This window comes from Aspergillus flavus, chromosome 4 (assembly GCF_009017415.1).
Source record: "Aspergillus flavus chromosome 4, complete sequence".
NCBI lineage: Eukaryota > Fungi > Ascomycota > Eurotiomycetes > Eurotiales > Aspergillaceae > Aspergillus > Aspergillus flavus.
The window spans coordinates 2282317-2294816 of record NC_092405.1 but is presented as its reverse complement, the minus strand read 5'-3'; the positions used below and the strand labels follow the sequence as shown (position 1 = coordinate 2294816).

The window sequence follows — 12500 nt, the reverse complement described above, 5'->3', positions numbered from 1 at the left end:
TCGGGGTATCTTTGGTTTGGGTTGTGAAGAGGATGAGTAGAGTATTGGTTCTTGGAGTTGAGTGTCTTGTCTTGTCTTTTCTCTCTTTCTTTCTCTTTTCCATCTTCTTATATCAAGTAAGGACTGTGAATATGGGGAACTTGAAACCGGTGGTGCAGACTACTAGCTGTAATTACTTACCGTGAGTTGGTGGTATGTAGATTCATATGTATGTGCTAGTCAGAAGAGCTCTACTATGGAAATCTCTTTACTTAATGTCTAGAAGGTATTGGGATCCTTGTGGTTTCGGTATGCGTAGTTGTGTCTGATTCAGAGGTTAGTAACAGAGCTATATACAGGATCATGGTCTCTTATACCTACTGTCAAAGGTCCAGAGTGGTTTTTATTTGAACTATTTATTGTACTAGTCATCTGATCTTGGACGGTATATAATGGTAGAATCAAGTTGTGGCTTATTAGCATTTATAGCAAATTATTGGATTTTCAGAACAGACCCCTACGTTCTTCCAGGTGTCATCTGTAGTCCCGATCTATTAAGCTCAGGTGTTTTATGAGACACTCTTCTCACGGCACACAAATAAAAGCAATAAGAACATGGATTTTGCTACTACTATCTTACCTAACAAATTCAAAGCAAAATACTATCAACCCCACCGATTCCACGACCACCACCCCCTCCACTTCTCATACATCTCAAGTCCAACAAAATACATCCGGACCACTCTATGCTGTCTGACCAAAAGGATGTCCCGGAACCTGCTTGGCAGCATTTTCCATGCCATGGGGGAGAAAGAACCAGTTCCCCTGGTGGGGTTGAGTCTGACCCTGAGGCGGAGTTTGAGTTTGACCCGGAGACACAGCTCCAGCGAAGGGGTGGACCAGGCCGTGAGTGAAGTCTGTGACCTGCTGGCCACCAGGCAAATGGCCGACGGTGTTGTGGGCGACATCGTGGACTGTGCCCAGGGCGTGCTGTGGGATCGCAGCGGCTGAGGAGACAGCTTGGTGGAGGAGGCTTGGGTGGGTATTGCCGTTTGCGACGCCGTTGCTGTTACCGTTGCCATTCTGGAAGGGGTTGATGGGGAGCGGGAGGTGGCCTGGGGTGGAGGCGCCGTTGCTGGGACCATTGGATGGGATGAGTTTGGTCAGTGGGGCTGTGACGCCGTTGGCTACTTTTGAGACAGTTTCTTGTAACTTGTCCTGGTGTTGTTTCTTCAAGGCGTTGGATAGGGCATTGAGGTCTCGGCCTGCGGTGACTGGGATCTTAGGGGGATGGTGAATGCCCTGGCCCTGGCCTTCGAAGTGGATTTTCCAGGCTGATGGGTAATTAGTATATGTTATGAATTATAGAGTCAGGGGACTTACTGGTTGGGTCGACGGTAAGGGTAGACCAGCTGTCGTTGAGGAAGTGCTTTTCAGTACCGGTGGTGATACTCTTCAGGACGCCCATTTGACCGGGGGCTGCTCGGAGGTTCTTCAGGCCAGCACAGACACGGACCAGGGAAGTGATGCACGACAGGGCGATTTCTCGTCCGAGACACTCGTGTGGTCCAACGTTGAAGTGGATATACGCGCTCGATGGTCGATCAAGCTTGAATGCTTCTGGGTCGGGGACAGCATCGGGATCCTTGCACGCCGCACCCTAGTGTATAGAATTAGTTTTGATTTCATGAAACTCTTAAGATCTAACATACCAATAGGCAGATCACCAAGTTGCCAGGTTCGAAGCTCTGTCCATCAATCACAGCCTTGCCCGCACAGAGACGGATGCTTCGTTGGGTGCTGGTCAAGCGTTGAGCTTCGAGGACGTACTGCCGGAGAGACTTGTTTGATGATTCCAAGTCCGAGCTAGCAGCAAGCTTTTGAATCTCTTCCCAGTGGTGGGAGTTCTCATCCTGGAGGAAATAGTTGAGGACATCGGTAAACTAGATCTCATGTCAGCTGAGACTCGGGCAGACACTACTTTCCGTAGACCAGGTGTACGAACCACTCCAATAGTTGCACCAACACCACCGACAGCGTTCATCCAGCTGATATCTGCAACCTCTGCGGGAGTCTTTCCTGAAGCAATTAATTCTTTAGCCACATTGTATCCATACCAGCGCAACGAGCCACTTGTCGACTGCCCTTCAACGCCTTTGCCGTCTCCAACCAGCTTGCCGACCAGAGGAATTTTGGAGGCGATGCTCTTGGCTGTAGAAACGGCCCCCTTAACGATTCCCTTTCCAGATTTCTCCGAAGCGGGCAAGTTGGATACGACCTTCAACGTGGTCTTGGTAAGAGATTCTGCACCCTCACGAGCCCATTTTCTGCGTTGTAGAGCCAATCCTGGATCATCATTGTTGAAACCAAAGATACGCACGTCAATGATATACTTGTATAGCTCTGCGACGTTGTAAGTTCCGTTCGGGTTCTCGGGGGTCTTGAGGTCCAGACAGAAAAGATCGGCCAAAATCCTAGTCACCATAGGGATGGCAACGCTAGAGAGAAGTTAGTGTGAATTCAGAATAATAGTGTTTTTTAAGAAAAAAAAATAACTTACTCCCGAACGATGTCAACCTGGTGCAACTCCGATGTCAAGTTCAATGTCTCAGTGGCAAGTTGCTCTTTGGCCACGGACACCGCTGTCTCCGACAACAATTGCACGAACTCGGCGGGACTGTAGAGGATCTCCTTGACGAGAGTCTTCTGAGCAGTGTTGGCCGGCTTGTCGCCTAGCAACATGTAGTCACTGAAGTCTCTACCCGGAATCATCTCATTCAGATACTTAGCCCAGATAACACGGAAGTTGGCCTGGTCCTTCGAGAGCTTGGTGATGGTGGAGTGCTTGGTCACGATAACGGTCTTTGGAGGCGGCGAAGGGTCATCAAGGGTATACTCGTCGATAGTTCCAATTTCCCGGGCGATCTGCTCGTTCATCTTCCTGGTGTACATAGGCTGGGTGATATGCAATGAGTTATACGGGAACCAGTTGGGAAGAGCGCGCTGGAACAATTTGTGGAACATCGAGCCACCCAGACTAGATAAATTCTTGTTAGCCATCATCTATAAAAGGAAGGAAATAATTGATCTTACATGTCATAGTCCTGTTGAACTTCGTTATAACCCCAGCAGGTGAGGTTCGAAGCCGTGTAGTCAATAGTAAGGAACCGATCTGATCGAACAAGCGTAACGGCGTCACTGAACACTGCTCTTCCAACGGTGTAAGGGGTGCATCCACCATGACCTACCCTACTCGTAAGCAAAAGATTTTCAGAAAGTAAGGGAGGTAAGTATACCAGGATCCATGCGTGGCTTGATATCCTCGAGGAACAGCCCAGGATACATTTCAACCATGTCAGGATCATCATAGAGCTTGCGCAGAAGATCAGCAATCTCATGATTCGAGTTAACATCCTCGAAAGTCTCGTGGCGCTTGAGTTTGAAGAAGTCGCGCGTCTCATTCAAAGAGGCTAGCTGCCACTTCCTTGCCTGAATGATACCCAGAATCTCAATAACACGGAGCGCCTTTGGAACCATCCTGGCACCGAAGCAGCCTGCAGGGTCCTCCATGCTATCCTTCATCAGCTGTACTAAGTCGGCGTCACTGAATTTGCCATTTTCACCACGCTTGAGTCCGCCAAATTCACGCTCACTGGGATCCTCGGGAATGCTCTGTTCGAAGCGATAAAGACCCTGGATGAATTCCTGTGGAGTGAGCTGGTCAACCTTCTTGTCTTGACCGAAAATATCTGCGAAGAACTCGTTCATCCATTTCTCATCGCGACGGGAGATAATAGAGTGGAAGCGGTACAAGAGATTGAATTCGACAGACACCTGGTTACCGATTCCTCGGGGAACACCCTCCGAGTCAAAGATCTTGTTGATCTTGACTCGAGGATCAAGAGTCCAGTCACTCGATGAATGATGAAGGTTGGCCAGGCCTCGGATATAGTCGTGCAATGAGATATTAACGTAGAGACCATTGGTAACCCTAGACAATTTGCTGATTAGCAAACATATAAAATCAATAGTCAGTTTTTGGTCCTCACAGTCGAGCAGTCTGAAATAGATCTTCATCCTGTTTGGCCAGTGCAGCCTTCTTGTCCTCCTCGGATTTGGTTGCGGGCAGCGAAAACCGTCCTCCCTCATTGATCTTAAGGAGGTTGTCGGCTACATAGTTGTGGAAACGGTTATACATCACGAGAATTGCATTAACGCCGGGGGGCATTCCAATGAGTCTCTTCTCACTGAAGGTGTCTGGCTTGAGTAAACCGCGGACCTTGGTTCGAACCTTCATCTGATCCTCCAGGCTGGATCCATACAGAGGGGCGAGGTCAAGGTAAGAAGACGTGTCACTGATGTTAGGATCAAATCGGTTGCTCCGGAAGATATCTAACTCACATAAGCAGACTGTTCAAGGTTTTATGCGGGTCTATCTTACCATGAATGATAATCGTTGCGTGATAGAAAAGCACGGATGACAGACCAGCTGGGTTTTCTTTGAAAGTTTCATCGCTTCGAGCCATGAGCACTAGATGAGTTAGTAGTTTCTTCAATGGGAAGAATGCAGTTTAACACCTACAGTCAAAAAGAAGACCTGGATCGGGAGGAACACCATGCATGTGCTTCAATTTGGGAACGTTTCTCGCATAAGGGCTGCCCGCTTTTCCTAAGTCTGGTTGAAGAGGGTTCTAATATATCGATTAGTCAACCTCAATAACGATCATATTGCTCATTATAACTCACGTTGTAGCTTCCATCAGGTGTCCGATATTGATATTTGTTACCGAGATAGGTCATGGGTGGATGAGGTAAACTCTGCCAGAGCGTATCAATGAGAACGCCAGTCAACTTCTCCCTCGCTTTGGAGTTTCGAGGCAGGGACGAGACAATAGCGATGAGTTTCTCCATCTAAGGTCCTGTTAGCAAGCGCTATATCCTTAGATTCTCGTGCGACTTACCGTCAAATCTCGATCATCAATGGGTTTGCCCTTATTCTTGACGACATCCAGAAGCACTTTCAGATCTTGGACACCAGCCTTGAGCCCGACAGCTTTAAGATCGTCGCGCAGGGTGGGAGCCAGAACTTCCGGGTCTCCGTAGGGTTCACCTGCTTGATACCTCATATCATCCTCTTCCTCAGCAATCTTCCGCTTGTTGAAGATTTTCCAGTTGAAGGGATTGAGTTTTGACAGTATACCACCACTACTTCCAGCAATACTTCCGAGCGCACCTTTCGTTGCCTTCGGAATCAGTGACTTTGAAAATTTACCCAAAGGCAGATGTCCTTTCAGGAAGGAGAGCTTGTTGAGGCCTGGGATCTTGCCGAGATACTGGGATGCCTTTTCTTTGATCAAAGTTTGCAAGCCTTTCTCATCATGGTTGACGAACTTGAGGTAGAGAGCATAGAGAAAGAAGCTAAGTACAGTCGCGAGAACACCGTTGAAACCGAATTTACTCAGGACGCTTTGGAACCATTTTTGGTCCTTAGAACCGAAGGCCAGCGATGCCAAAGAGCCACCGCTGTCTGAAGGCCCAGGCAATATATTTTTGACTTTTCTAGTATCAGCAGTGGTTTCCAATTGTATACATAGTATTGAGGAGACATACCTAGAGATGAGCCCGAGGAACCCGTACTGAAGGGATTCCAGGACGACTTAGTCGTAGTGCTCAACCACCCCATGATGGTTCTCCTGCCTTCAGGGCAATGTCACTACCGCTAAGCAACAGAGTTTAACAACCAAGAAGTGTAAAAGAGTCTCTGCAATGAGAACAAATCTTGAGTTTCTGGGGAAAATGGGAGAAGGTCGTCAAGTCCCCCAGGTTATATACCATTCTTCCTCGTTGATAGATCCACTTTTTGTTCGGATATTTCTCGACAAGGTCTAGTCCTGTCGTGAACTCGGATTACCAGATATGACAGTTGCGCATAGATCGATACGAGGAAGCTGGATCACTTTGCCACAGTGCCACTTGCACTCTTGCTCCGAGGCAGACTGCCAAGTCAATTCTCTTCCCTTGCTCATCAGCTCAAGGACATACTTTAATGAGAGTGGATACCTAACGAGGGAGAGCCGAGAATCTCCGGCATCACACGTCACATTGGCTCTTGCTTTTTTGGGCGTTGTGAATTGCTTCTTTCTACCAGGGGCTTGCATCCGATGCCCTTGTAAGTCTGCTGTACGAGTGCCCGCGGAGTTATTGCTGGAAGCTAACCGCACATCCACTCACATATTTCACAAACCACATTGACTATCCAGCCAGCCACATGTATATTTCAGATTCCATAACTTAGCCTGTATTGGAGGGCTTTCCAACAACCCCTCTTGAACCGGAAAACCCGAGCTGAGCATCTGGACTATGGCTACATCATTTCTAACCAATGGGATCCTTCGCATGAATGTGCATCATGTTGCACTGCATGGAAATCTCTGCAACAGGGATGCGGTCAAGCAATAAATCTATCCCTAGAATCGGCGATTGCTTCGCAGCCATTGGGACCCAGAATATATGCACACAAACGCATGGCAACCGCTCAGCGCGGCGAAGTCCGGCGCTTGGGGCGAGAATATTCTCGGCTATACAAAGAAAAAGGGATAAGGAGAAAAGCAATATGAAGCTGAATATCACATGTGTTTCTCATGAACTTGTATCCCAATTAGAACATCACCGAGACCCTAGAGATATTCATAAGCTGGGACTGCCGGGTTTCCGGTCATTCAACACAGAGTCTCGTTCTTGATACTACCCTCATACCCTTAATACTCTGTATTCCTGAACTCGTACCTCACAATGCCACACGCGACAAGCGAAACAGATGCTCCTGGGGACAACCCACGTCGGATTGTCTTGTGTTTCGACGGCACAGGCAACCAGTTCCAAGGAAATGAGTCAGACACAAATATCATGAAGATTTATCAAATGCTGGATCGACACGCTCCAAATCAATTTCACTATTACCAACGTATGTTGCAGATTCAAGCGTAGTTGTTGCCAGATAACCGTATACTAACCATTGCCAGCCGGTATCGGGACCTACGTCAAAGGCCAGTCCTCCAGCTCTGGACTGGTTCGATTCTGGCCCAAGATCAAATCCAAGATCATCAGCGCTGTTGATCAAGCAGTTGGCTCATCGTTTAGCGATCATGTCCTTGCCGGCTATCGTTTTCTCATGCGTTACTATTCTGAAGGTGATCATATCTACATCTTTGGGTTCTCCCGTGGTGCCTACACTGCACGATTCCTCGCGGAGATGGTTCATGAATTGGGTCTTCTGTCCAGAGGAAATGAGGAAATGGTTCATTTCGCCTGGGAGACATTCAGCAACTATGAACAATCCCGCGGCAATGTTCCTCAGACCGAAAAGGATCGGGAGCTGAATGAGTTCATGAAGAAGTTCAAGAGAACCTTTTGCCGACTGGGCGTGGGTATACACTTCCTTGGCTTGTTCGACTGTGTCAATAGTGTGGGTCAGTTTGAGATCCCCTTTTTTCGCACGTCATATCGATACATCGCGACGCCCGCCGCCAAGTACATTCGACACGCAGTGTCTATCCATGAGAGACGGCTGAAGTTCAAGCCCGCCCTCTACATGATGGACAAGAATGGGCTCAATTCCGACTTCAAGGAAGTGTGGTTTGCGGGGAACCACAGCGATGTGGGCGGCGGATACAATCTCCAGAAAGGCCAGAAACATTTGCTTTCTGATACACCATTGAATTGGATGGTCCAGGAAGTTCTGCACCTGGAAGGCTCGGAAAGTAAGCTGGAATTTCAAACGACTAATGTCGAAGATGTCTTGAGAGCTGAAAGCGTGTTTCCCGGGAAGGAGGAGCCGGGGACCAATGCGTGGGAAGTCAGGCGTCACACTAATCAGCCACATGATTGTCTCTGGTTCGGACATGCATCGGCTTTCTTGATGGTTATCTTCTGGTGGATCCTCGGTATGCACCCTTTTACTCCCCACCTTCTGTTCCTTTCTTTCTTTTCCTTTCTTCTTTTTCTTTGCGTTGTGACTATACTGAATGAAGCCCTGGCAGAGATACTACCTATCTTCACCCGATTAGAACTGGAGAAAGGAGAGTGGGTTCCCAGAAGGTTTCCACCCAACTTGGGAGCCCCGCGGGATATTCCAGTCGAAGCCAAGATCCATTCGAGTGTGAACGAGATGGTCAAAGCGGGGATTCTAGACAAAGAGTCAATCCCCAAGAAGGGTGGCGACAATCCCAATCTGCCCAACCCCGCAAGTGTCGTTTCGACTTTGAAGAGGGCCAGGAAAAGCCTGGCGCGCCCAAAAGCACCTCCCGAGGATTCCGTAGCTGAGGGCCCTGGCAATGATGCGCACAAGGTGCATGAGAATGGATCGATGAAGGGGATCAAAGGAGTGCATAAAGGGAAGGGGGTCAATGGTGTGAATGGAGTGCATGAACTGAATAGCGTAAATGACGTGAACGGGAAAGGTCTGAATGGGGCTGTGGAGAGCTGAGATCGATTGTGGAGTTTACCTGCATGAGTCTTCCTTTGTAGTTGAGTTGGTTGGTCCATCAGTGTTTGTCTTACATGTAGCAGCAATTGATCCCTGTAACTAATTAACCCTGTCGATGTTCTTACCAGGAAAGGAGGTCCAAGCGAGGAGTTGATTGAACCGTCTCAGATGTACATAGTGAAGCTTTTCCACTATCTTCGACGACCACTTCTACAGTACGACTGTCATAACTGCAAAACAGCGAATTGGTAGTCGGTGTAGTTATCTCCCTTGTTCACCAAGGATACTATTGATAGGGGTCGTCGCCTTCTCTTTCACATGCACTTTATCTCTACGTCTATGAGCTGCTCAAAGGCCTCTGGGCTGCATGCACTGTGATGTATAGATGATTAAGAGTGAAATGAATCAGTCGAAAAACCAATACCCACTGTAGATCGTAGGCTCTGAAACATCTGGGGCTAACGATGCACAGTACTCTCAGCAACCTCCTAAATGAGAAAAGGTCGCACTGAAGGCTGGCTGAAGGTGGCGCCTAGGAATATAGCGAACGTCCGACTAAGAAGTTTAGGGTAGTTTGTTGATTATTATACTTTCGGAACCTTATTTTCCAGACCTAGAACGTGGTAGTTCAAGTCTCCTATTGCTATTGGAAGACTTTATTGTCCGGCGTTCATGCCTTTGCTTCGTATAATATTTACTTATATCCGTCCACCCTCGGGGTTAAGACCTACTCCATACATTACTTGAAATCTACACTGACTAGCAATGACGCCACAGGTAAATTATTGGCTTGGGATCCTTGGATCGAGGTGGACCTACAAGACCTGTCTCAGCATTAGCAAAGCAAACATCTCCACTGAGGGTTATGCATGATGTGTTCGCGACGGAAGTAGAGCATTTATGCTTAGCACGACGCACGAAAACGCATGCTGTGCAAATATTACACCTCTAGATAGCTCATAGAATCCATGTGGACCGGGTGGCTGACCGACTTGACGATTATGGCTCGTCGGTTCTCTTTCCCCCGGTAGATTAGCATTACGCCTAATTGAGCTGACATCCGAGTCTGCGTGCTCGGTTTCCAGGTGTAATTATTGCTTGCTAAATGTTTGACGTTGATTGGTCTCGTCCAAGTCCATGCAATTGACCGCCATATTCCCGGAAACGCCGATCCCTGTCAGTAGGCACATACATAGTCACAGTAGTATCCAACCCTACCCTAGTAACCCTACTAAGACATACGTGATGATCCCCGATCTGTGCGAAAGCTACTGCGCATACTCTGTACGTTGTCCGTACATCGGCAAGTAATTCCCCTCCTTCCACTTGTTGGACCAGCCGCGTTGCCTCGTATTGCTGTTGTTATTACTTACGGTCCTATGTGGGGGCCTTCTTACTATGCATCGATTATCCATCGCTCTCATAGTTGTGATTCCGTTCGATCCCATATGCCATCCCCACTGACTCTTTTGGTCTGGATGCATGGCTGGGCCTGCAACCAGTCTCGCAGACACGGCTGGCGGTAGTTAGAGAGACCATATTCACAATGTTGACTCTCGGTCGGGCTTTGATTTCAAATTGCCCCCAGTCATAACGTCATTGTCATCTCAACTAGATCAAGAGGACGGATTTACGATATATCCACCCGTGCCCTGAACTCCAAGCTGGGTAACAGCGGATACTCCCTGGCGTGTATTCAATAATTGCACTATAGATAGATGCATCCTACATATTACCCTTTTCATACGCCTGTGGCCTCCCGGATTGGGTACTTCAGCTGTCATAGTATAGAAGTATCACATATCGGCAGGCATTATTTTGATCGCTTGGTGACTTTTTGTCAAATTACGTTCTAGCAGACGAAAATGTGCTAGGTCATGTCACAACCATACTGTTCCGTCCGTGAAGTAAATTCGAAGGCGATTAGATTCAGGAAGTGAAGTAAAAGAATATAATGGTGGACGAGATTAGATACCTATTTACACCAGCGTTCGCTGACAATCAGGCATCAAATAGATGCCCTAATTGACACTGATCTTCGCGGGCAAGTGATACTAATCCCAAAAAAAGAAAAGTGCCACCATCGGAGAAACATTAATCCAACCGAACTGTGAGTCAAAAGCCAGGCAGTAATCCCCAGGCATCCAGGCACTCTTAGTGGAGGCAATACTTTGTTCCGGGCCAAAATAAGTGGAGCCGAGACAGCGAACAAGCGCACAAGCGCACAAACCCGTGACCACACTGAAAAATTCGAGCCCACAATCAGTCGGCATCATCAGCGACAACACCATCGACAGAACCTAACGAAACCCTTTCCCCGTTCATCCGCCAAATACAGTCAATATGGGTAAGGTATGTGAATAAGTCGTCCACACCTTCTTTCTCGCAGGGGGAAATGCTGATTACTGACTTTACACCGTTATAGGTCCACGGATCGTAAGTAACCCTTCGCCTCACGACCCCTCCATCGAAGATATCTCCAAATTTCAGATTCTGACCCTTTTTCTCAGCCTCGCTCGTGCCGGTAAGGTCAAGGCCGCCACTCCCAAGGTCGACAAGCAGGAGAAGCCCAAGACTCCTAAGGGCCGTGCCCGCAAGAGGATCGTCTACACCCGTCGTTTCGTCAACGTCACCATGACCGGTGGCAAGCGCAAGGTATGAGAAAGCGATGGAGATAACATCTTTGGCATGGCTATTGCGATGGAGGCTGATATCTACAATAGATGAACGCCAACCCCAGCTCGTAAAGAACGCACTCTGCGAGGGTTTGATCGTCCGGCGACCGGGAATCCCCTAGGTCGCCGTGGCGAAGGGAGGCTGAGAATGTGATGCATATTTGCGTTGGAGCCATACGTGGCATTTGAAACGGTCTCTTTTTTGCTTCTGATCTTGCGAAACGGGTTCAAAGAGTCGGTTTAGGATGAATAATGTTCAGTTATCGAACTTGACATAGGGGCGAATACAATCACATATTCGGCTTCTCAAAGATCTACTGAGACGACACGACCTTGCTTCATCGTACACTGTTCTCCCGGACAACCTCCACAATCTCCAGCTTGGTTGGAGGACGACTCTGGCGGTTCAACTCCAGTATGACACAGGAGGTGGCTGAGTCAGTCTTGCCATCCGTGGACTCGCCTGTTCTCGCATATACCTCGTCCATCTTTTCGCTAAGGGGCTGGATATGTCGGGTGGCAAGGAGACGTCATGTAGATCTACGCTGCATCTTGTGGTTGAAATGGCCTGGCTTGTCAAACGTTCTCCGTAGACATTACCGAGCGTGGCTCAAGATGCAAGCGGACAAAGAAAGTGTAGCTTTACCTCCTATCATATTGTTCCTGGTTCCTTGTAGTGTAATTTTGATTGTTCGATATCTTAGATCTTGGCAACTACGAACGCACGCCGACCTTGTTCAAAGCCCCAACAACACCTTCGTTCCTAATGCCCAGGATACGACGCATGTAAACTACAGCCAGGTCTCGTACTGACAGCCAGGCCTTATGCGTCTTATACCTTTTGCACAGTAGTGCTGGTGTGTGCTTGGGTTTACTCTATTTTCACGACTTCCGCCACTAATTTATGAGAGGAAGATATCCAAACTTCTGTATATGCTATTATTACTATAGCAAGTCCAACTAACCAGCAAAAGGATTCTTTATGACCATTAGAATACTTATCGACTGATCACCCATAGCTACCCCGCTTCATGCCACCGGATCTTCACATTATCAGCTGGGAAAAGAGTAGTCATATAAGCACTAGAGGTTAAACCCATTTACCCTATCATACAAATCTCTCCGGTATCTCGTGTGCACAGAGATTCTATTGTTGACTCGTGAAATTGCAACCTGGACTGGATGAGCCAACATGCAGATCATGATCAACCAGATTCCTCCTATAAGTATAGTTCCAAAACCCCGAAGACCCCGGACTGGCTTACAGAGCGGAGTCATCTTGCAGCAAGTGAGAGATACGCCGAATGAGAAGTTTCAACATTGCTGCAAATTATCTCATCGACTGAATGTGGCTGCTGCCT

At 47.9% G+C, this 12500-nt stretch overlaps 5 protein-coding genes across 5 annotated transcripts; 2 read left to right on the top strand and 3 right to left on the bottom strand.

Annotated features, from left to right (window-relative positions):
- Positions 1-520: 520 nt before the first annotated feature.
- On the bottom strand, positions 521-5988 carry ppoD (prostaglandin G/H synthase 2/cyclooxygenase 2, pgh2/cox2). The gene is made up of 13 exons (XM_041291991.2): positions 5590-5988; positions 4941-5533; positions 4726-4890; positions 4562-4670; positions 4421-4510; positions 4029-4371; positions 3276-3970; positions 3073-3223; positions 2540-3016; positions 1985-2477; positions 1692-1922; positions 1363-1639; positions 521-1313 (listed from the first exon to the last, which is right to left on the bottom strand). Exons 1-13 carry the CDS (start codon positions 5660-5662, stop codon positions 724-726), a joined length of 4287 nt encoding a protein of 1428 aa, XP_041146261.2. The 5' UTR covers positions 5663-5988; the 3' UTR covers positions 521-723.
- A 783-nt stretch (positions 5989-6771) lies between these two features.
- Positions 6772-8464, top strand: F9C07_3994 (sporulation associated protein; the record flags this gene model as incomplete). The annotated part of the gene is made up of 2 exons (XM_041291984.1): positions 6772-6943; positions 7002-8464. 2 exons carry the CDS (start codon positions 6772-6774, stop codon positions 8462-8464), a joined length of 1635 nt encoding a protein of 544 aa, XP_041146260.1.
- Positions 8465-10807: 2343 nt separating this feature from the next.
- On the top strand, positions 10808-11211 carry F9C07_2232624 (ribosomal S30/ubiquitin fusion; the record flags this gene model as incomplete). Its single annotated transcript, XM_071509913.1, has 4 exons — positions 10808-10816; positions 10890-10900; positions 10975-11119; positions 11188-11211. The coding sequence occupies 4 exons, from the start codon at positions 10808-10810 to the stop codon at positions 11209-11211; spliced, it is 189 nt and encodes a 62-aa protein (XP_071366453.1).
- Positions 11212-11477: 266 nt separating this feature from the next.
- F9C07_3992 (uncharacterized protein) lies at positions 11478-11627 on the bottom strand (the record flags this gene model as incomplete). Its single annotated transcript, XM_071511160.1, has 1 exon — positions 11478-11627. The coding sequence occupies one exon, from the start codon at positions 11625-11627 to the stop codon at positions 11478-11480; it is 150 nt and encodes a 49-aa protein (XP_071366452.1).
- A 226-nt stretch (positions 11628-11853) lies between these two features.
- Positions 11854-12460, bottom strand: F9C07_3991 (uncharacterized protein; the record flags this gene model as incomplete). The annotated part of the gene is made up of 2 exons (XM_071511159.1): positions 11854-11977; positions 12405-12460. 2 exons carry the CDS (start codon positions 12458-12460, stop codon positions 11854-11856), a joined length of 180 nt encoding a protein of 59 aa, XP_071366451.1.
- Between the last annotated feature and the right edge of the window lie 40 nt (positions 12461-12500).

Coding starts and splice junctions, on each gene's coding strand:
- ppoD (XM_041291991.2), bottom strand. CDS start 5,662: ATGGGGTGGTTGAGCACTACGACTAAGTCGTCCTGGAATCCCTTCAGT. Junction 4,511..4,561: donor TCCAGGTCTTCTTTTTGACT/GTAGGTGTTAAA, acceptor TAACTCATCTAG/TGCTCATGGCTCGAAGCGAT. Junction 1,923..1,984: donor TTGGTGCAACTATTGGAGTG/GTTCGTACACCT, acceptor CATGAGATCTAG/TTTACCGATGTCCTCAACTA.